Below are 23720 nucleotides of genomic sequence, written 5' to 3' on the forward strand. Positions count from 1 at the left end.
CGGTCTGTGCCAGCAAAGAATACACTCAGTCCTTTCATGGTGTGTGATTTCACAATGCATTTTGGACAGAAAACTGTTTTGGGAGTGAGAGAACACGGGGGACATTCTTCCAATAGCATGTGTCTGTCCGGATAAAATGTGATGCAATGTGATAGTGGAGAAAAGTGACAAGAACATGTGGGTGGCATCAGTCAAGGCACTTTCCTTAAGGATTGGGGAGAACTGAGTTGATTTGGAAGAATGGTGTAATAATTAGGAATAAACCATCTAATTTTTCCCTCCTAATAACCCATCAAGGACCTATTTTCCGTGAATGTAATGAATCTTTCTTGAGCCTAACATCTGTGACATTCCTCTAACAGCCCTGACTTTATCCAAACCCTTCTTAAATCTATTTATATTTTCTGCCTACACAACTTCCTATGGTAACGAATCCCCAGTGCTCACCACCTGCTGTGTGAAAAGGCTCTTTCTTTGTTTTAAGCCTACCACCTTCAGCCTTCAATGGGTGTTCTCTTGCCCTGGTTTTAGAGATTGAGTGAAAACACTTTCACGTTCACCCCGACCACAGCCTAAATTTTAATCATGTACCCTATCACACTTCCTCTTTCCAAAATGAAGTCTCAATCTTTTCACTCTATCCTCATATGGAAGTCAGCGAATGTGTCTGTTATACTGTATTCTCCCAAGAGCTCTGTGCACGGTAAGCACTCAATAAAGATGATTGATTGATTTTTTTTTGGTTTATGCAAGAAGAAATGGGAGGCTAATGGGAATGATGTGCACTGATCAACAATTTAGAAAGATGATACCCGCAGCTGAATTAAGACAGAAAAGGGGAGAGGCTGGAGGTAGGGAGGCTGTTTTGGTCATCAGCCAGGAGGTAAAGGTGGGGGCTCACCTCTCCTCGTTATGTCTGTCACCTTTTCTTCATGCCTAAGTTAACTTTGCTTTTCTGTCCCGCTCCTCAAATCGTCGCTCATCTTCTCTTCCCATCACCACACTTCCTTTGCCCATGTCTCTTTTTCATTTTACATCCACTCCTCCCACCGATCTCCTCTCTTCTCCTTTCCTCTCTCCAGCTAAAGGACTAAAATAGTCCAAAGAACATTATAGATTGTAAGTTCATTGTGGGCAGGGAATGTGTCTACCAACTCTGCTGTACTGTACTCTCTCACTGTGTGCTCTGCACACAGTAAGCGCTCAATAAATACCACTGATTGACTGACTGATTCTACCTCTTGCTCCTCCGAAGGTCCTTCCCTCCCTGTTTGCCGTTTACCTCTAGTTCCTTGCCCTCTCCAACTCCTCTCCTCCCAATGGCCACAATCTGTCTTTTCCTAGTCTCCTCCAAAGTCTAACTCTCGCTTATACCCACGTCTCCCTGTCACCATCTTTATGGGTCTTATCCTAGGTGTCCTCTGAGCCATCCCCGGGTGGGAAAATTTGTGTGCACAGTACTGGATCTGGGCAACAAGATTTTTCAGAAATCTGTGAGGGATTTTTTTTTTAAATTTTGGCTGGTACGGGGGGAAAAATGGGAGGCACTTTAAGTGTGCACCCAATATATTTACAAGAAATCATCCACGAAGGCACTCAGCATGCAAACATTTCTAATTACAAGTAAAGCGCTGGCTGTTTTCCCCGTCAAAATGGAAAATGTCCTAAAAATACCTACTCTTCAACTTTATGAATACAGTGTTAAGGGTGATAGTTACTACATCACATGTTCAAGTGAAATATTTGCTTAGGGTGGAGCCTAATACACTGCCCACCACTAAGTACATAGTCACCCAGACTGCAAGAAACCAGGTCATGCTTTTAATAATGAAAACACGCTCACCACTGGGATCATTTTGTTTTTACCAGAAAACTCCTGTGGGCTTTGGGACCTTGAAAATACCACCATCAAGGAGACAGATGGGGAGAAATACCTAAATTGTTATTTCTACAGGGTGCCGTGTATTAGCGTCATTAAACCCCATCAAACCGAAGACCACATGTTTTTTAAACCTGGAAACCCAAAACAGGAAAACTGAAAGGCGTGGTTCTGGCATCTCGGCCACTGCGTGAATGAAGCAAAGGTTCCCTGTTGTTTAAGACTTTTGCCTTTTTTTAAAAAAATTCTCCAAAGCTTTTCAAAGTAGGGAGAACTCCCTGCAGCCTGGAAATTCTAGAATTAGGAGCTGGGCTCCTCAAAAGAAAGGAAAAAAACGACTTTGGGGTTCCTACCTGGGGCACCCCTAGCCTCTAAAGGGGCCTGGGCTTATCCATTAATCGTATTTATTGAGCGCTTACTGTGGTGCCGATTTGTACTTTCCAAGCGCTTAGTACAGTGCTCTGCACACAGTAAGCGCTCAATAAATACGGCTGAATGAATGAATACAATATAATAGAGTTGGCCGACACATTCCCTGCCCACAGCAAGCTTACAGTCTAGAGAAAGGCTTATTATAAGCTCTTTGTGTGCAGGAACAGAGGCTCACCAGCTTACCACCTCTTAATGCTATTAACTGCAAAAGGCAAGAGTCTGAAAAGCAGTCCCTTGTTATGATCCCTCTGACATTTTGACAAATCTCGACAACGTGATTACTTATAAAGTGAAACCTGACCCATGCCTAGAGCTATCCGATACTTCCAAATATCCTACCGATTAAAACCGGAGATGAGGATAATAATAATGATGGCATTTATTGAGCGCTCACTATGTGTAAAGCACTGTTCTAAGCGCTGAGGAGGTTACAAGGTGATCAGGTTGTCCCACGTGGGGCTCACAGTCTTATTCCCCATTTTACAGATGAGGTAACTGAGGCCCAGAGAAGCGAAGTGACTTGCCCAAAGTCACACAGCTGACAAGTGGCGGAGCCGGGATTTGAACCCATGACCTGACTCCAAAGCCCGGGCTCTTCCCACTGAGCCACGCTGCTTTTGGTTTACTACGCCCAGACGGCGTGACCCTAATCAACAGAAGATAATCTGAGCTCTATTAAATTAACGGTCTCCACTATTAGGCAGTTCCTCTCTAATTTTTCAGTTATAAAATACACGTTCATTTGTTCCGTTACTAGATCGGGGTGCAGACTTTTTTTCCTTCTCTAGGGAAAAACGCAAACGTTTACCTTAAATTTTGGTTTGATGACTGGGACAGCCATCCTTTCAACTTTCTCATGAAGTTGAGAGTTGACTTGATGCATCTTAGTGCAATGCAAGAAGGAAAAAATGCAAAAGAAAAGCTGTACCAAAGAGTTCTCAAGGTATTAGATGAGACAGCTACTACTTAAATATACCTTCACACTTTGTTCACCTGCCTCATTCCCTAAAGGCAGAAATCCACCAGCCAAAGGGAGAAGTGAAAAATTCATTCATTCAATCATATTTATTGTGCGCTTACTGTGTGCAGACCACTGTACTAAGCGCTTGGGAAGTACAAGTTGGCGACAAATAGGGACGGTCCCTACCTTACAACGGGCTCACAGTCTAGAAACTCCCGCGTTGTGACCCAGACTAATAATTGAGAATGTCTACTCTAGTCTGGTAGGGACCCAGGAACCCAGGGAGTCTCAATCTTCTTCAGGATTTCACAGATAGAGAAGAGGAGGATTAATCTAAAAAATGACAATCTAGGAAGGAGGGAGTGAACGTCCTTCCTTCCCTGTTTGCCTCCTATCTCTAGTACCACCGATATATATATTTTTTTCAGGTGCTATTTCTACTTTCAAGCTGCACAATCAGACGTTTGCTCCGAGAAAGCCAGTCAAGGGATTTCTGGGAAGTGTGGAGGAAGCCCAGTGAGGTATTTGAGGTGAATGAAGAAGGGAAACTGGACTACTTATCGAATGGAGAAACTGACGGATGCAGAAATCGGGCAAAGCGCGACGTCAAAATATGCAAACGCCTGTATAACTCACGGTTCGAAGCCTGAAAGTGAGAATGTGGGACACAGACCGTTTAGCGGCTAGGGAGGGCCTTATCATCTATGTTTGTACATATTTATTACTCTATTTATTTATTTATTTTACTTGTACATATCTATTCTATTTATTTTATTTTGTTAGTATGTTTGGTTTTGTTCTCTGTCTCCCCCTTTTAGACTGTGAGCCCACTGTTGGGTAGGGACTGTCTCTATATGTTGCCAATTTGTACTTCCCAAGCGCTTAGTACAGTGCTCTGCAAGTAGTAAGCGCTCAATAAATACGATTGATGATGATGATCTCTAATAGGCGTTTTCTGAGTGGAAGCGAGGAAACCAACGCTCTACAATGCCGCCAGGCTATGTCAAACACTTTGGTCTGCAGGCTGCGTCTGCTGCTGGGATGGCTGGGGACCAAGGAGGGCAGTGGCCACTAATAATAATAATGATGATGGCATTTATTAAGCGCTTACTATGTGCAAAGCACTGATCTAAGCTCTGGGGAGGTTACAAGGTGATCAGGTTGTCCCACGGCAGGCTCACAGTCTTAATCCCTATTTTCCAGATGAGGTAACTGAGGCCCAGAGAAGTGACTTGCCCAAAGTCACACAGCTGGCAACGGGCGGAGCCGGGATTTGAACCCATGACCTCCGCCTCCAAAGCCCGTGTTCTTTCCACGGAGCCACGCCGCTTCTTCCTTCACTACAAGGAAGGAGGGGCGGAGAGGGATACAGCTGAGGTATCCCTGCTAAACCTCTGAGCGGGGCTACTTTCCTGGGTTTCCCAGTTCTGCAGGGAGCCTCCCCGCACACTGAAATCCCCAGGGAGCAGCCCTAGTCCTGGAGACAGTGGGAGCAACACCACCAGTCCAGCTGAGAGGGGCGGGTGAAGATCACAGGGGTGAGTGTGGACCACCTGGTCCCTCAGAGCCCGCTTCCGGGGTCTGGGTACAACCGCCTTTCTGTCCGATCGACCCTGCTATCAGGAGACAGCTGAGAGGCTCGGTGAATTCTTTAGTTCAACCTTTAATGAGAAAGATGTTAGAGGAGTTGAATCAAATTGCGATAGACACGCAGGATGCTTTAGCTTGCTCCAACTGATAAGCTAGATGTACGCAAAGCAGCCAGGACCGGATAATAAAAACAATAATAATAATAATAATGGCATTTATTAAGCGCTTGCTATGCGCAAAGCACTGTTCTAAGCACCGGGGAGGTTACAAGGTGATCAGGGTGTCCCGTGTGGGGCTCACAGTCTTAATCCCCATTTTACAGGTGAGGGAACTGAGGCACAGTGAAGTGAAGTGACGTGCCCAAAGTCACACAAGATGATATCCACCCTAGAGTTCTGCAGGAACTCGGGAGAGAAGTTGGCGAATTCCTGGGAAGGGAGCCTAACTTGTTACGAACGGCCACTGTTCGGAAGAGCTGGAAATCATCAATGTAATCAATCAATCAATCAATCGTATTTATTGAGCGCTTACTGTATGCACAGCACTGTACTAAGCGCTTGGGAAGTACAAGTTGGCAACATATAGAGACAGTCCCTACCCAACAGTGGGCTCACAGTCTAAAAGGGGGAGACAGAGAACAAAACCAAACATACCAACAAAACTCCCATTTACAGGACCTTTCATCGTCGAGCGCTCTTTTGCAACAGTGCTATTGAGTTTTTAATGCCAGCATTTCTCCCCCTTTGAAATAACTGGGGCTTTTTTTGTTGCTGTTTTTGTGGTATTTGTTAAGCACTTACTATATGCCAGGGACTGTCTAAGTGCTGGGGTAGATACAAGGTAATCAGGTCGGACACAGTCCAGGTTGCAATATCCATTTTAAAGCTGAAGTAACTGAGGCACAGAGAAGGTAAGTGACACAGCCAAGGTCACACGGCAGAAAAATGACCGAACGCAGGTCCTTCTGACCCCCAGGCCTGTGCTCTATCCACTAGGCCACACTGCTTCTCTGTTCAAGCCTTATGCAAAGTTTGCCTTGACAAATCAATCGTATTTATTGACAAATTTATTGACAAATGCCTCCTCTCCCCTCCTCCTCAACCTCTGAAATACTCTGACTGATGTGACAGAGAGGCTGAAGTCCAATTCCATTCGGCATTAGATATTGGAACATAGAAAACGAAAGTTAGGGATGAATAGCCACTTTTCCGGTTGGAGTGTAAACAGCGGAACCCCTGAGGAACTGGGGCCAAGAATGGTTTTATTTAATGTGTTCCCAAAACAATAATAATAATAATGGCATTTATTAAGCGCTTACTATGCGCAAAGCACTGTTCTAAGCACCGGGGTGGTTACAAGGTGATCAGGTGATGGAGGAAGTATGAAGTGAAATCTCCAAAGTTGCTAAGGCCCCAAACCCTCCTGAAACTGCAGGGCCACCTCACAGAGCTGAAGGGTTGGGTAGAAAATGAGAGACGAACTCCGATGGGAGCCAACGCTCCGTAACGCACCTAAGGGGAAAAGGAATCCAAACAATAGCTCCAAGAGGATGGGCTCTGATCTACCAGTCATAATTCAGGAAAGAAATCTTATAATTATTGTCAACTGTTCCTTCAAATTATCGGTTTAATGGATGGTAGGAAAACTGCTAGGCACTATGAGACTGGAAATAGAAAAACTACAGGCGTAGTTTTGCCTCTATATATAACCCAATGCATGTTTGCACTCGGAATAGTGTATGCAATTTTGGTTGCGGTATTAGGAAGGACATAATAAAGTGGGAGTGGATTCAGAGGCTGATAAAGATAATTAGGGGGACAGAGCAACTTCCATATGCTCCAGAGAAGCAGCATGGGTGTAGTGGTTAGAGCCCGGGCCCGAGAGTCAGAAAGTCATGGGTTCCAATCCCGGCTCCGCCACTTGTCCGCTGCGTGGCCTTGGGCGAGTCACTTAGCTTCTCTGTGCCTCAGTCACCTCATCTGTAAAATGGGGATTAAAACTGTGAACCCCCCGTGGGACAACCTGATCACCTTGTAACCTCCCCAGCGTTTAGAACGGTGCTTTGCACATAGTAAGCACTTAACAAATACCATCATCATTATTATTATAGTAAGCGCTTAACAAATACCATTATTATTATTATAATTCTACGCAAAGAGATCGAAAAAGGATGAGATCTCTGCAGCCTGTACAGATGAAGGCTGCAAGGGACATAACTGAAATTTACAAAGTCTTAAAAGACGAGACCCCCCCCCCCCACGCGCCGCCAATTCCATACTTGCCAGTTCCCCGAATCCCACAATGCTGGCTGAGGGAACACTCATTCGAGTTTGAAAATGGTAAGTTTGAGACAAAGAAACGCAACTAAAGACTTCTTCACAGAGCGGGCACTAAAGGCAGGAAATTCATTAACACCGAACTAAGTATACCAGTCTGCTCAGGGGAATTTGGAGAAATTCATGGTCAAGACATTAGAACGGATATCCAAAATGGCATCCTTTACGCTGTCTCTCTTGCCAATGTCAGACACATAATAGTGCGTTGGATGGACAGAGGGAGCTGACCCAATAATGACATTGCTTAAACTCTTCGAGGTCTTTCAAACTGACTCAAAGGAATCAAGACCAACAGCCTGGCCCCTACCGCTAAAATAAACAGGCTCTGTGACCCTGATCAGTATATGTAATAAAAATGATGACATTTATTAAGCGCTTACAGCGTGCAAAGCACTGTTCTAAGTGCTGGGGAGGTTACAAGGTGATCAGGTTGTCCCACGTGGGGCTCACAGTCTTCATCCCCATTTTACAGATGAGGTCACTGAGGCACAGGGAAGCAAAGTGGCTTGTCCAAAGTCACACAGCCGACAATTGGCGGAGCCGGGATTTGAACCCATGACCTCTGACTCCAAAGCCCGGGCTCTTTCCACTGAGCCACGCTGCTTCTGAAGGCTAGGCTCAAATGGGCTGATCGTTACCTGAGATCGTTCAAACCCGCACTAGTGATGTAACCGATATATCGCGTGCACCTCCTGCGCTTTTCAGATAGCGCCTACAGAATGGCACACCTGGAAGGAACTTCACGGCAAAATTGAGACTATCAGTCAATCTAAGGGATTTAGTGAGCACTAACTATGTGCAGAGCACCGTACTAAGCGCTGGGGAGAATACAGCAGAATTAGTGGACACGTACCCTGCCCATAATGAAGCTTACAGTCTAGAGGGGGAGACAGACGGTTATATATATATATATATACATCATTTATAATACATGATTTAAATATCTGCCATAAGCGTCGTAAAGTTGGAGGTAGGGCGACTGTCAGATGTCCAGTGACGATGCGGCAAGGAGAAAGAACCGAGGAAAAGGGGGCTTCATCGGGGAAGGCCTTTTGGAAGAGATGTGACTTGTACTTCCCCAGCGCTTAGTACAGTGCTCGGCAGTAAGCGCTCAATAAATACGAGTGAATAAATGCCTGTGGCCTTAGCAATGCTCTGAAGGTGGAGAGAGCGGTGGTCTGACTTATATGGAGGGGGAGGACATGGGAAAGTGGATGACGGTGAGACGGGAGAAATCGTCTGCTGGTAAACTGGTGCGGGCTGGGCTGTAGTGGGAGATTGGTGAGGTGAGGTAGGACGGGTGAACTGGTTGAGTACTTTAAAGCTGATGGTCAGGAGCTTCTGTTTGATGCAGAGATGGATAGGCAGCCACTGTAGGCCCTTGAGGAGTGTGGAGACACGGACTGAACGTTTTTGTTGAGAGGTTATCCGTGCAGCAAAGACCACTTCCAAAACAATGAGGGAATAATTGGGTCTCCAAGGTACTATTTATTAAGCAGTGATTAAAATTGTGGGCACTCTCGGCAAATACCACCAGGAAAACAGCTTAACAAATCAGAGCTATTTTTTTTGCGGAGCAAGCGGTGCCATGCTCCTGAAGGGAGTCTTTGTCGTGACACGCGACTCAACGGAAGCAGCGTGGCGTAGTAATGAGGCAGCACGGCCTAGTAGATAGGGCCCAGGCCTGGGAATCAGAAGGTCACGGTTTCTAATCCCGACTCCGCCACTTGTCTGCTGCGTGACGTTGGGCAAGTCACTTTGCTTCTCTGGGCCTCAGTTACCTCATCTGGAAAATGGCGGTCGAGAAAGTGAGCCCCACGCGGGCAAGGGCTGTGTCCAACCCGATTTGCTCGTAACCACCCCAGGGCCTAGCCCGGTGCCTGACACGTAGTAAGCACTTAATAAATGCCCTAATTATTATTGAAGGAACCTAAATGAAGGGTGGTGAGCTACAAAGGCTGAAGGGATTCAAAGCCCCAAAGACCAATTTCAAAACAAAAGCATCTCAAGTCAACAACATCTCTCCTCCAATATCCTGGGCCTCTATTCCACCCTAATCCTCATTGATTTCTCTGCTGCCTTCAACACTGTGGACCACCCCCTTCTCTTGGAAACTTTATCCAACTTTGGCTTCGGTGACACTGTCCTCTCCCGGTTCTCCTATCTCTCTGGCCGCTCCTCCTCAGTCTCTTCCGCGGGCTCCTCCTCTACCTCCCAACCTCTAACTGTGGGAGTCTCTCAAGGTTTAGTTCTGAGTCCCCTTTTATTCCCCGTCTAGGCCCACAACAATTCGCTCCCACGGCTTCGACTACCATCCCTATGTGGATGACTCCCAAATCTACCTCCTCTCCTTCTCCCTCCTTCTCTGCAGTCTCACATTTCCTCCTGCCTTCAGGGCATCCCTACTTAGATGCCTTGCTGACACCTGAAACTTAATGTGTCCAAAACAGAACTCCTTGGTTCCCACCCAAACCACCTTAAGTGAAAAGGCAAGAAAACTGACTCTGAAAACTATTGTGGGAGTACACTCCTCCCCATTTCTAAGATCCTCGGTACAGTAATAATAATAATAATACTTGTGTTTTTTGTTAAGAGCTTACTGTGTGCCAAGCACCGTTCTAAGCCCTGGGGTAGATACAAGGTAATCAGGTTGGACGCCATCCCTGTCCCAGATAGGGCTCAGTCTTTGCTGCAGCTAAAGAAAAAATACAGGGAATGCCATTGTACCCCTGGACTTAATAAAAGCTGGAGTAAAGCCTAGCACAGCTGTACAATTTGGGAAGCCTAATTCCCCCTCCTCTATACTGCCATATTTGAGGACAACAAGGGATGTGAAAATCAGAAACAGATTAAACCCTTGATCACCCAGAAAATGAGCCCTTCTGACTAGCGCAACTCAAGTCCCTGGACCAATCACTGGCATTTTCAATCGATCAATCGTATGTATTGAGCGCTTACTGTGCGAAGACCAATCAAGGATCAATCATCTAGGAGCTGATGAGGCCGTTCTGCAGCACAACCAGGACAACAAGCAAAGAATTATGTGCCCCAATCACTACTCTGCAGAAACGGCCAAGAGTTATGGGCTAGCAAGAAGACAGAAAAATTCTCAGGTTTTTTGCACCAGCCTGCATTTAGGAATCTCTGCACACAATCCAAGGTTTTCATTGGCAACACAGAGCCAAATCTGGTCACCAATTTTGCCAGCACTACAGCAGGTTACCCACTGATTGGTCAACAAAGGAATAGAAACCCAAATCAAAGCAATAGCACCCTTTGGGGGGCAGGAAGCATGGCACTGAGCTTCTGACCACAGCGAAGGCTTCAACCAAGGCACTAGCAGTAACTCACTTCCCCTCTAGACCGTAAGCTCATTGTGGGCAGGGAATGTGTCTGCTAGTTGTTGTATTGTACTCTCCCAAGCACTTAGTACAGTGCTCTGCACACAGTAAGCGCTCAATAAATACGACTGACTGAATCACTAGCACAAACGTCGCAAGGAGCACTTTCGGCATTCTCTGTGTGCCACTGAGAATGAATGACTACCACAAACGTCACATCCGCCTTCTCAGGGAGCATTTTCAGCATTCTCTATGTGCTATTCAGAATACAAAATGTCAAGAAAGGATCACAGACAATCAAGTTCTGGCATGTAGTCGGTCTGCCCGGTAAACAAGCGCTGCTTTTCTCGATTCAAATTTGCTCGGAGGGATATACGCAGAAAATGAATCACAGTAGGATATCAGAGTACTTGCTAGAACGGCGAGCTGAAGTCGGAGAACACTAAACGAGGAGGGAATAAGTAGCATTTTAAAGAGACCGGGAAGCAGAACTGTAAAGGATACGCATCACTGGCAGGCGGTCTGACTACAGACAGCAGGAAATGGGGTAGGTCTTTTAGAGCAGAGGCCTTGAGAAAATAGGGACAGCAGAATGACAACGAAAGAAATAGCTCCAGGCACTGCATCCAAAGGACTATTTTTATTTGTGAACTGAGAGGAAGTCCTCCCCATTTCCCTCTTCATCGTCCTTTTCTGACACAATGACATGCAAATCCAAGCTCTCCGTCAGTAGACTCATCTTCAAACTTGGAAGAGTTATTACAGAGCTAACATTGCATTTTCAAGTAGCCAGACTTTCAAGTCATCCGTTGCTGTTTGTATAAACAGGTGAAGCAGGCAGCATGAGGACTCTCCCGATTCACTAGGCTACAAGTATCATTGAGAGTCTTTGAGCTAGTCACTAAGAGCTCCTGCATGTTCTGTGCTCTACAGCACATACAAAAGAGGACCTGCAGACGACTACAAAATGTTTCCGAAGCGATGCGGCCTTACGGAAACTGCAAACAAATTCTAGTTTTGGAAAATTACTGACATCTTTGTAAATAAATGTTTTCACAGAGTCTGTAGTTGTTTGGTTTCCCTTCTACCTCTTGGACTGCTTCTTCTCAGTTCCCCGCACTTGGTCCTTCTCACCCTCTAGGTGATTGTCCCACAAAGCTCTGTTTTGGATGGCTTACTCTTCTCTCGCGCGCGGAGCTCATCTGCTCATATGACTTTAGTTTACCACCACTATGTGGATGCTCCCAAATCTACCTCCCTCCTTGACAATGTCCCGTCTCCGGGACATCTCCATAAGGAGGCACCTTAAACACGACACGGCTACAACCCAACTCACCTTCCCTCAAACGATCCACGGCTTCTTCTGATTTTCCCATTACGGTCAACAGTACCACCATCCTGTGACTTTCCTCTGACTTTCACCTCGTGTTCAGTCTGTCACCAATCCTGCCAAATTTTCCTCCACAATACTTCCCAAATCTGGCCTTTCCCCTCCACCCTTGTGACAAACTCTTGTCACCTCCCAATTAAACTACTGAGTCGGCTTCTTCGCTGGTCTCCCTGCTTCTAACCTCTCCCCTTCTCAGTCTAGCCTACACCATGCTGCCCCGATCATCTTCCGAAAATGGCATTCTGAACACATCTCTCTGCAACTCCAAAACCTTCAGGGGCTATCCGTCTCCCTCCACATCCCACAGAATCTACGGAACAACGGCTTCGAAGCTCTCCACCAGATCTCTCCTCCTTTCATAGCTGCTCATCCCCTTCTTCTACACCCCAGCTCAATCTCTTTCCTCCATCTAAATTCTATTAATCCTGATCAGTTCATTCCAATAGCCACCCTTAGCATTCAGGGACCTATTGATAGGTTTATTACATTCATTGATTTCCCCAGACTTTTCCTGTTATCAGTTATATGGATGTGTTTTCTCCTACTCCTACTATATGCATACGATTTATGTCAGCCAGTCTTCTCCATTAGATTGTAATCTCCTGTATTGTACTCTCTCGAGGGCTTACTACAGTGCTCTGCACACAGTAAGCATTCAGTGTCAAAACCACTCAATGAACGAAGCTGCATGTACTCTCTGGAAATTCACTAATACCTGTCTGGTATCTCCATCATGGGACACTGAGCCCTGTTTCTCCACTACCATAGCTGTGTCTGCTTGTCTCCTGCCCCTTTGCTAATGAAATCGCATGAATCAGACCACTCTGGCCGGAAATGCTGGATCCTGGTGCGATTTAAACTGTGACTCCGGCGGCGGGGGCACACCACATGAAAAATCTCAGTGAGGCTCCAAATCCTTAAAAACTGCAGTCACCTATGGGTTATCTTTCCAAAACACCCAGCCTAGGTTTCATTCCTGAAAAATTTCAAAGGAGCAATATCGTACTTACTTTGGGATAATCCAGTTCAAAGAATGTTTCTAAATTGTTGATTAGGTTGGGATCCACACCTTTCAGTGGTTTCAGAAGTGTGACACCAGGAAGCTTGCTATACGGTTGCTTGTCTGTTGCCTTCTTGTGGAGGTGCAATCGTCTATAAAAGAAAAAAAATAAATAAATGTACATAGTGGTCGATAGAAAATATGATAATCAAATCTTAACTAGAAAAGCTCAAACTACTATGTATAACGAGTAAAGAAAATATTTAAAATTTTGCTCTTTGCAGAGGGAAAGGCTAGAGAAGCGCTGTCGCGAACTTTGAGGATATCATTCGTTACATAAACGATGGGCCATTTCTTAAACACATGGCTACCACGGGTGAGACTGAACAAAGAGTTTAAGTTCAGTAAATGAACTGCTATATAATGTGAATACTAAGACTTTCATCTTCAGACTGTGCAGGCAGCTCTTGGACTTACAGTGCAATTTGTCCTGGAAAATTGTGCCTTAAGTCAAAACATCTAAGTCAGGACCAATTTCTTCAGAGAAATATTATAAATGGGAAGTCAGTCCTTGAATCGTGGTCAGACAAACTACCGTTACCCAAATTACCCAGAAGTGGTCATTCAGTCTGGGCAATTCGGATAAAGTGGTAACAGTGGGAGAAGCAATGTGGCCTACAGCACGGGCCTGGGAATCAGAAGGGCCTGAGTTCTAATCCTGGCTCCGCCGCTTGTCTGCTGTGACCTTGGGCAAATCACTTAGCTTCTCTATGCCTCAGTTACCTCATCTGGAAAATGGGGATTAGGACCGTGAGCCCCACGTGGGACATGGACTGCGCCCACGCTGATTAGCTTGCATCTAACCCAGTGCTTAAAACAATGCCTGGCACAGAGTAAGCACTTCACAAAATATCATTTTTTTAAAAACGTGGCTATTTAATTAGACATGAGTAATGTAGCTACATTCATGTATTTATACTGAGTCAGAAAAGTTCCACGATAGAGAAGCCGGCTTTTACTTCATCGGAGGTTAAACGGATACGTCCACCCTCCCTAGTAACTTCGCCTGGAAATCGGCAATCCCCCCGTGCTACACCCCGCCATTTACTCTTTCATCTCCTCCCGACACCCCAAATAAAGCTCTTAAAATTTTTTCCCCGTTTCTCCACCATCCCTGATCCCTAGACTGTAAGCTTGCTGTGACCACTGCAGGTGTCTTCCAACTCTGTTACACCGTACTCTCCCAAGCACTCAGTACAGTGCTCTGCACACAGTAAGTGCTCGATAAATATGACCGATTGATCCCCCTGGAGCTACTAACGTAAAGCTGCCACGGTATAAGATTTATAAATGTCGTATATGCCCTTCATCTTGACAGTCGAAAAATTGAGGACAGCCTATAGTTCGTAAGAAACGGCAAAATCTAGAAGTGGAAATCAAAATCCTAACATGGTCAGTTTTCCTTTAACACGGGGGTTAGATTTTTGGCAAAACCTGAATTACAGAAAGACTCCCATACGGCTTGACCACGCATACAACCATTTCTTTAGACATAGCAGACCATTTTTATTTAGCTAGGCACATATTGTCAGAACATTCCCTGACTTCCTAACAGTGGGCCCTACTCAAAATGTATAGTGAAAACATGTGTTACGAGAGAATTGACTGCACTGGATTTTTAAATTTGAAATATAAAAAAATCACCAAAGTCATCATCATATGTGATTCAGCTTCCTGCTTTAAAATTGACTGTGTTGGGAGAAAGAGATACCTTCATCCTCTTTCCTGAAACCGCTGCTGCGTCTCACTGTACAATTTTCAATCGGGCACCATAATCGTACCAAATTATGTTAAAATAATGCTGAGAAAACATTGTTTTTTCAGTGCACTCGCTAATTGACAATACTAATAAGTATGGTATTTGTTAAGTGCTTACTATGTGCCAGGCACCGTACTAAGCGGATACAAGCAAATCAGGTTGGACACTGTCCCTGTCCCGCATAGGGCTCACAGTCTGAACCCCCATTTTACAGATGAGGTAACTGAGGCCCAGAGAAGTGAAGTGACTTGCCCAAGGCCACACGGCGGACAAGTGGCAGAGCTGGGGTTAGAACCCATGACCTTCTGACTCTCAGGCCCGGGCGCTATTGTCAGATCTCTTAAATCTAGCAGAGGAGTGGGAAAACGTGGGGGGGGCTGAAAAAATGAAAAAAATCAAGAATTCAATGAATCCTCCAAGAAAATAAAAGAAAGCTTCCTTTTTTAAATTTCACTTTCTTACTTTATAAACTCCATTTTTTTAAGTGAACCACCAGATAACTGCAAAGCCTATCTGCAATCTTTGCAAAGCAAATTTGCAAATCTTGCCAAGCAAATTTGCAAGAGTCTACTGGCGTTCGACTACTGGCGTTCTACTGGCGTTCCCTTCCCCACAGCACCTGTACATATGTATATATGTTTGTACATATTTATTACTCTATTTATTTATTTTACTTGTACATATCTATTCTATTTATTTTATTTTGTTAGTATGTTTGGTTTTGTTCTCTGCCTCCCCCTTTTAGACTGTGAGCCCACTGTTGGGTAGGGACTGTCTCTGTTGCCAATTTGTACTTCCCAAGCGCTTAGTACAGTGCTCTGCACATAGTAAGCGCTCAATAAATACGATTGATGATGATGATGATGACTACGCTCCCCGTGGAGGATTCTGGGGTTGACCACAGACTTGGGTCACCTAAAGGCCGGCAGCTGCTTCCTAAGCGATGATTTGAAAGAAATTAGTCGTGGCGACTGCCCAAACCTAGCGAGGATTCAACGCTACTGAGATTTAATTGCTCCCTCTGTGAAGATGAATTACTCTTTCAGGGCGCCGTGCTACTTAATACATTGCTTCCGGGGCACACGGTCGACGGCAAGGCCGAACGGCATCAACCTGGGATCTCCACAACTCATCCGCCCGGTATGTGCCATTCTGGAAGGGCGGACAAACCCGGGAAGGAGAGGCATGAAGTGGATCCGAGCAGGCCGAGAGACGACAGCAGGCCCGCCTGATCCCCGCGGTGATATACGGGGATTCCCGATCCTCAAAACAGTTACTCACCCTTCCTCATCCTGAGGCTGTGACCGAAAGCAAACGAGTGAGTGGTTATTTACACGGCTTCACGGGCTCTCCGCCCGAGCACAGAGCTTTCAGTCACTCTGCCCGTTAAAGCAGCTTCGTGCCCGCTTCAATGGTAGCATTGGGAAGGCGGCAGGGAACTGGTGCAGCCAAAAGCAACTTCAAGGGGTAGGACTCCAGTTCCGGGGAAGCGGTGTGGCCTAGTGGAAAGAGCCTGGGCTTGGGAATCAGAGGACCTGGGTTCTAATCCCAGCTCTGCCACTGGTCAGCTGTAAGACCTCGGACAAGTCACTTCACTTCTCTGGGCTTCAGCTGCCACATCTGTAAAATGGGGATTAAATCCTACTCCCTCCTACTTAGTCTGTGAGCCCTTTGTGGGACAGGCATTGTGTCCAACTTTATTGTATAATAATAATAATGATGATGATGGCATTTATTAAGCACTTACTATGTGCAAAGAACTGTTCTACGCGCTGAGCACTGTATCTACCCCGGCACTTAGTACAGTGCCTGGCACGTAGGAAGTTCTTAACAAGTACCATAAAAAAAAAATCCACTGCCCCTGGATTCATGACCAAAGAACATGGCTCTACTTTTGTGGCATTTGCAGGCACAACTGAAAATTTAAAATGGAAAGAATATAGTTTTATACAAATGGAAAAGGGAAACATTGACCACTGATCCACTGACACCTAATTTTGTATTTTATAATTTAAAAATTACTCCAATTAAAATAAAAAAACTTAAAGCCATTTGCTTCTATGATACCAAGATCATTCTATTCTCCAAAATGACAGTATTGAAAAAAAACAACTAGAAATTGTCTAGAAATCAAATCATTAGAGGTAAACCCACAACTACCCTCCCAGATTGGAAAACCGTTAAGACTAAAAATTATAAAAGTGTTGACAAGTGAATTGAAAGTGTTTAAGTTAATTTAACAGAGTAGCAAAATTTGAACATTAGGGAATTTCTTTTCCGTTCCACTAACGAAACGAAAACAGTACGAACCTTGCTTTGCTTAAAAAAAGGATCCCCCAATATCTACTGCTTTTTCTCTAAAATGAAACGGAAAAATCATCAATAGCTTTTTGTCTGAAATAAAACGGAAACGGTCAGCTCTGCATACGCCAAGGAAATACGAAACGCAAACTTCGGAAAGGATGACGTCATTGATCAGCACCCTCAAACCAAAGGCGTAGCCCTCTAAAATCTCCTTAGCTGCGAAAATGAGTGTTGAGACCGCAAAACTGCAAGGGTCAAAGAAAACTATACAACGCACCCTGTCAAGCCCTGCGGGGCAGGCAGGAGCTGCGGAAACCACGGCAGGTGTGATGGTGGAACCGTAAAGGTGACAGCAGGGTATGTGGTTGGTGAAAGTTATTCCCGGGAGTTTTAGCTGGGAGACCCGAGTGGTGGGAGTCTAGCTGGGCCAGGTTTTTCCCAATCCCTTCTGCAGTGCTTCCTGAACTTTCCCCCCTCACCTGGACGACGGGGAGGACAGGAAACCAGATGCTGCTTGGTCAGGAATTTCTGATAACCAGCCCCGTGGCCCAAAAAAGCAGAGGGCTGGGAGTCGGAGGACCTGGCTCTGCCAGTGACCTGCTCTGGGATCTTGGGCAAGTCACTTCACTGGGCCTCAGTTTCCTCATCTGTAAAATGAGGCCTATTCTCCCTCCTACTTAGACCGGGAATCTTATTTGGGACAGGAACTGTCTGACCTGGTTATCTTCTATCTACCCCAGAGCTTAGTTCAGAGCTTGCACATAGTAAGTGCTTAACGAATACCACAATTAATACTATGATATAAAATAATTTCGAATTTCATCCAACCTCCCTTCCGGTCTCTTTCACAGGCTCCTTCTCTGCCTTCCACCCTCTAGGCTCAGTTCTGGGTCCCCTTCTATTCTCCATCGACACCCACTCTCTTGGAGAACTCAATCGCGCCCACGGCTTCAAATACCTCCCCTCCACAAATGAGGATTCACAAATCTACCTCTCTCCACCGTGGTCTCGCATTTCCTCCTGCCTCTACTTGGATGTCCCACAGGCACCTCAAACTTAAGATGTCCAATCTCCTCCCTATCTCACGAGCCCACAACCTTGGCGTGATCCTCCAACTCGCCTCTCGTTCAACCCCGACATTCAATCCGTCCCCAAATCCTGGCGGTTTTACCCTGACGGCATCGCTAAACTCTGCCCTTTCCGCACTACCTGAACCGTCGCTACGGTGATCCAAGTACTTATCGTATCCCATCCTGACTATTTCACTAAACTCCTCGCTCACCTCCCTGCCTCCTGTCTCTCCCCACTCCAGTCCTTACTTCATTCACTCTGCTGTCCGGATCATTTTTCGAAAAAAAATGTTTCAAACAGAAACGCTTACTACCGGCTTTAAAACACTCAATCAGCTTTGCCCTTCCTATCTTTTCTCCTTGATTTCTTACTACAACCCAGCTCCCACACTTCACTCCAACTACTCACCGTACCTCGATGCATCTCTCTCGGTGCTGACCCCTCGCCCCCATTCTGCCTCTGACTTGGAACTCCCTCCCCCTTCATATAAGAGAGACCACCACTCTCCCCACCTTGAAGGCCTTATTTAAAAAAAAAAATCACATCTCTTCCAAGAGGCTTTTTCCTAACTAAGCCTTCATTTACCCCAGTCCCTCTCCCTTCTGCATTGCATACACACTAGGCTCTGTACCCTTTAAGCACATGCTATTCACCCTACTCTCAGTACCACAGCTTAAGCGCCTAATACAGTGCTCTGCACACAGTAAGCGCTTAATACGATTAAATTGAATGAATTTCTATACATACCTGCAATTTATTTTAATGTCTCTTTCCCTAGACTGTAAGGCCCTAGTATAAAAGGGAACGTGTCTACCAACTCTGTTGCATTATACTCTCGCCCGGGCTTTGGAGTCAGTGGTCATGGGTTCGAATCCTGGCTCTGCCAATTGTCAGCTGTGTGACTTTGGGCAAGTCACTTCACTTCTCTGTGCCTCAGTTACCTCATCTGTAAAATGGGGATTAACTGTGAGCCCCCCGTGGGACAACCTGATCACCCTGTAACCTCCCCAGCGCTTAGAACAGTGCTTTGCACATAGTAAGCACTTAATAAATGCCATCATTATCATTATTATTACAGTGCTCAGCACATCTTCTGCGTCATCTTGGGCAAGTCCCAACTTCTCTGTGCCTCAGTAACCTCATCTTTAAGATGGAGATGAAGACTCTGAGTCTCACATGTCCAACCTGATTAGCTTGTATCTACCCCAGAGCTTAGCACAGTGCTTGGCACATAGTCAGTGCTTACATACCATAAAAAAGCAAGCACTCAAGAAAAACCACTGACTGATTAATCCAAACATAATACTACCTCCTACTAGAATGGGAGCAGTGGCTGACTGGTAATCTGGAGAGCATGCACGCCCCGTATCTATTAAATCATCAAGAAGATGCTAAGCCGTGATGGAGCGTCCCGTCAGGAACGACAAATAAGCCTCAATCCTGAGAGTTCAGGACCGAGGATCTGTGCTGAAGAATCGACTCTAGTGCTCGTGGCTTGCTCAGAGCCATTCAAGCTCCTGTTCTCGGTTTCTCTCTCTCATCTCTGCCCGTCATGTTCCTGCTGGGGCACAGAGTGCAGTGAGCAAGCGGGTGGACATCACACTGTGGAGTGTTATTACAGCTATCACATCATTGCGACTTTGGGAATCATACAGCTTAACGGTTACCCTTCATTACAGACGAGGATAAATCGAAACCAAGAAACCGGTGTCGAATGAGCCTAAAGGACAGGAATAGTGTCAGCATCTTGAATCTCACCCTTTCATCCATTTCAAATAAAATGGCATCTATGGGGTAGATCAAAATACGGGCTAAAAAACTCCCCTTCTGTAAGTATAATAAATTGACGACTGATGCGCTAAAGGCTACTACAAAATGCAGCTTCTGATAATCAGCATCTACAGCTACTACAATCATCTCCCTTTTAGTTTCTCTCTTCTAAGTTCCAAGCTACAGGATGAAGTATTTTTCTGAATATTTTCTTTCAATTTAAGGATCATGTTCCGTAAAAGAAGGCTTTTAACGATTATCTTAATAAAGGCCTGTGGTCATAAATACATCCTCATCATGTCCCCAATCCTACTGTTCGCCCTACTTCTCTCACCTGCCCATCTTAAACCCCCTTTTCTTTCTCATCCTTAGTGCCACTCTACCTATAAAGGCACAATTTCCCCCCTTTCTTTTGTTTTGTCTTTACGGTCCATCCTCTTTTCCCTTTAACACTTGCTCTCAGCTGCTACTTCCCCTCCTCTTTCCCCGACATCTTCTTTCTCCCTACTCCACACTTCCCTGACGCCTTCTCGGCTTCTAGTGGACAGAGGTGGGCAAAATTTGGCAGCAGGAAGGCGAGAAGGAGGAAAAAGAGCCAGGTCAAAGTGCAGGAATGAGAAAGGACGTATAACTGCCCCCATACATACAAAATGAGAATAATCAGATGTCCTCTACTTGTGTGGCACCTTTGACTGATCTTATTATTTTTGTTTGAGATCTTCTCAAAACCTCTGCCGTCTTTCTGCTGTGACAGGTTACACGTAAAATGACCCACTCATTTAACTTGGCTTTTATACTCTCACTAATCGCTGAGCACATTCGTTGCACCTTGCCTAGATTTCCCCTGGCTGAGTTATACGTCTAGAGAAATGCAGAAGACATTTTCAAAAAAAGCCATTTGAACTCCTGATGAAAACGAGAGTTCCCATGCATTTCTGGAATTTCAGCAAACTATCTTGGCAAACTGAAGTCAACAGATAGCACGGCACATCATGTAATCGAATCTGCTGCTAAAAATGAGTGTCTCTGATCTTGTGTCAACTGGGTCATTAAATGCTATTAACTGAATTTTAAAAAGTGCCCATCATTTCATAAGAAATTTGGACTACTATCAATCAATCGCATTTATTGAGCGCTTACTGTGTGCAGAGCACTGCACAAGTTGGCATCATAACTACTACCCAGAGAAGCAGCATGGCTCAGTGGAAAGAGCCCGGGCTTTGGAGTCAGAGGTCATGGGTTCAAATCCTGGCTCCATCACTCGTCTGCTGTGTGACTCTGGGCAAGTCACTTAACTTCTCTGGGCCTCAGTGACCTCACCTGGAAAATGGGGATTTAGACTATAAGCCCCCCGTGGGACAACCTGATCGCCTTGTAACCTCCCCCGCGCTTAGAACAGTGCTTTGCACATAGTAAGCACTTTAATAAATGCCATTATTATTATTATTATATAAAAATGTAGCTGGGTATTCAGATAAAGCTGTCTGAGTTCCGCTCTTCCCTGAACCTCAGCGCTTCAGGGGGCCAGCGCCCCGAGGAACCTAGACGGCATCGAGACCGGAGGACGCCTTCCTCCGCCTCTTCGTTCGTTCATCAGCATTTACTGACTACTGTGCGCAGAGCGCTCCGTTAGAGCGTTAAGTTCCTGGCGGGCAGGGAGGATTTGGGGGTCGGCGATGGACGCGGAAGGGAAGGGCGAAAAAGTCAACACAGCGAGACAACGGATGGCAACAATACAATAAGAACAACAGAACATTGTGGCTAAAAAGAGCAGAGTTTGAGGTCCTCACCGCTCAGGAGGGCCGTCCAGAGTCCAACAGATCTAACAGCCACGGCCGTCCCCGCGTGCTAAATGACGAGAAGGCACACTGCCGCATCAGCTTCTCCAACAGGGCAGGTCAGGACCACCCAGATGGCTTGGGGGAAAAGGGGGAAAGGGGGGAGCGAGCGGCAGCACACGTCGGCGCTCCACGGGCGGAGTTGCGGCCGAAGCCACGTGCTGCCGCTTCAGCTTCTCCCCACCCGGCTCCGGGAAACGGGCCTGGATGGCGTTCGGTGGGGGCGGCGGGAGGGGATGGGGGGCAGCGTGCCTCGGCGCTCCGGCGGTGGAGGAACAGTCGAGGCCACGACCTGCCGCTTCGGCTCCTGCTTGCCCGGCTTCGGCAACGCGGGTCGGCATCCCCCCGGGAAGGTCCGGGTCGGGGGGAGGTGTCGGCAGCATCTCCCCCCAGGCGGTGTGCCGCGGAATCCCCCGGCGGACGAGCAGCCTCTTCATCTTCTCCCCGGCCGGCGGCGGCGAGGCGGGTCAGAACCCACCCAAGACGACGGCGGGCCAGGCGGTGTCTCCCGTGGGCGGCACGCTCCGGCCCTCCAATGGCGGAGAAGCTGCCGAGGCCAAGCACTGCAGCTCTCAGGTTCTCCCTGCCTGTTTTCAGCAAGTCAGATCAGTATGTCACCCCGTTTCCACACCTTCCCTCCACACCAAGTCTCGATGCCTCCAAGTCTAACGGGGGGCTTCTATCCCCCTTGGACTCCCCGTCCCCCGTGAAGCCCCCGTCCCCTACGATCTTCCTCTACTCTCAAATCCCCTCTTCTCTTTGCGTGCCCTCTCCCTCCAAATCCCAGCACCCCCGCCACACTCCCTGGCCACCCAAATTCTGTCTTCCCTACTCCGAGCATCTCGAATCGTAGCAAAACCCAAATAGGTAGAGTATTAGTTTGCGTGTGTTTCTGGGAGCTTGCATATCTGTGGGCAAAACAAAATGTGGGTGAACGTATGAGAACGGGGTAAGCGCGCTTGAATATGCAGGACTATAATTGTGCATCAGCGTGCAAGTCCGAATGTACCTTTTTCGTGAGGGTGTCAAAACGGGAAGTTTTTTATAAAGGGAAAACTAATGCACAGAAAAAGAAGAGAAAAATCACTGCCCGCATCGTCACCATCATAAGAGAAGCAGCGCGGCTCAGTGGAAAGAGCCCGGGCTTTGGAGACGGAGGTCATGGGTTCAAATCCCGGCTCGGCCACTTGTGAGCCGTGTGACTTTGAGCAAGTCACTTCACTTCTCTGTGCCTCAGTTCCCTCATCTGGAAAATGGGGATTAAGACTGTGAGCCCCACGAGGGACAATCTCATCACCATCACCCAGCGCTTAGAACAGTGCTTTGCACATAGTAAGTGCTTAATAAATGCCGTCATTATTATTATTATTATCTATATAATCCCACACTGAACAGGTGAATCTGCTGGTTTGTAATAATCCTACTTAAGACTTCAGGCAAGAACGAGTATAAAATCTCAACCGATCGCAATACTGACCCTTTCAACTTCTGAATACCATAGACAAGATTACTGATTTCTTCTCTTCCAAAAGTCAATAAACACCCTTATGATTTGAAACCTCATCCATTTTGAGCAACATTTCCTACACAAAGTGTAATATTTTACCATTGACTACCTCTTTGGTACCTGTCTAACAAGTAAGAGATGCCTCAATATTCTATTCTATTATTTTTCTTCTTTTTTTCCATAGCACTCACCACAAAGACAACTTAATCATTAAAATGTCCCCCATAAACAGTCAATCTTTTTGTTGGTCACCCATGAAAATCAGGTTTGATAACTATTTAAACGCTTCAATAATGTGTAAAGCTTTATAAAAGCAGCACAGATTGATGATTAATGGATTTTTTTTCAACTGTTAAAGGGATCAATTTAACAACAGCCGATCTCATACAGGACACTTGAAGAAGGCTTCGTGGAGTAGGCTGTTTTATGAATTAACGCCACAGCTCTTCAAACCGATTTTCAAAATTCGTGCTAAGATGTAA

General features: G+C 46.1%; 1 protein-coding gene across 1 annotated transcript in view; it reads right to left on the reverse strand.

Moving 5' to 3' along the window:
* UGCG (UDP-glucose ceramide glucosyltransferase) overlaps positions 1-23720 on the reverse strand; it is a 73588-nt gene that overhangs the window by 13318 nt on the left and 36550 nt on the right. Inside the window, exon 2 of the mRNA XM_038770239.1 lies at positions 12940-13081. Coding sequence (XP_038626167.1) covers positions 12940-13081 — 142 coding nt within the window. The remainder of the gene's footprint in view (positions 1-12939; positions 13082-23720) is intronic.

Source organism: Tachyglossus aculeatus, chromosome X3 (genome assembly GCF_015852505.1).
Source record: "Tachyglossus aculeatus isolate mTacAcu1 chromosome X3, mTacAcu1.pri, whole genome shotgun sequence".
In the NCBI taxonomy this organism is placed as follows: domain Eukaryota; kingdom Metazoa; phylum Chordata; class Mammalia; order Monotremata; family Tachyglossidae; genus Tachyglossus; species Tachyglossus aculeatus.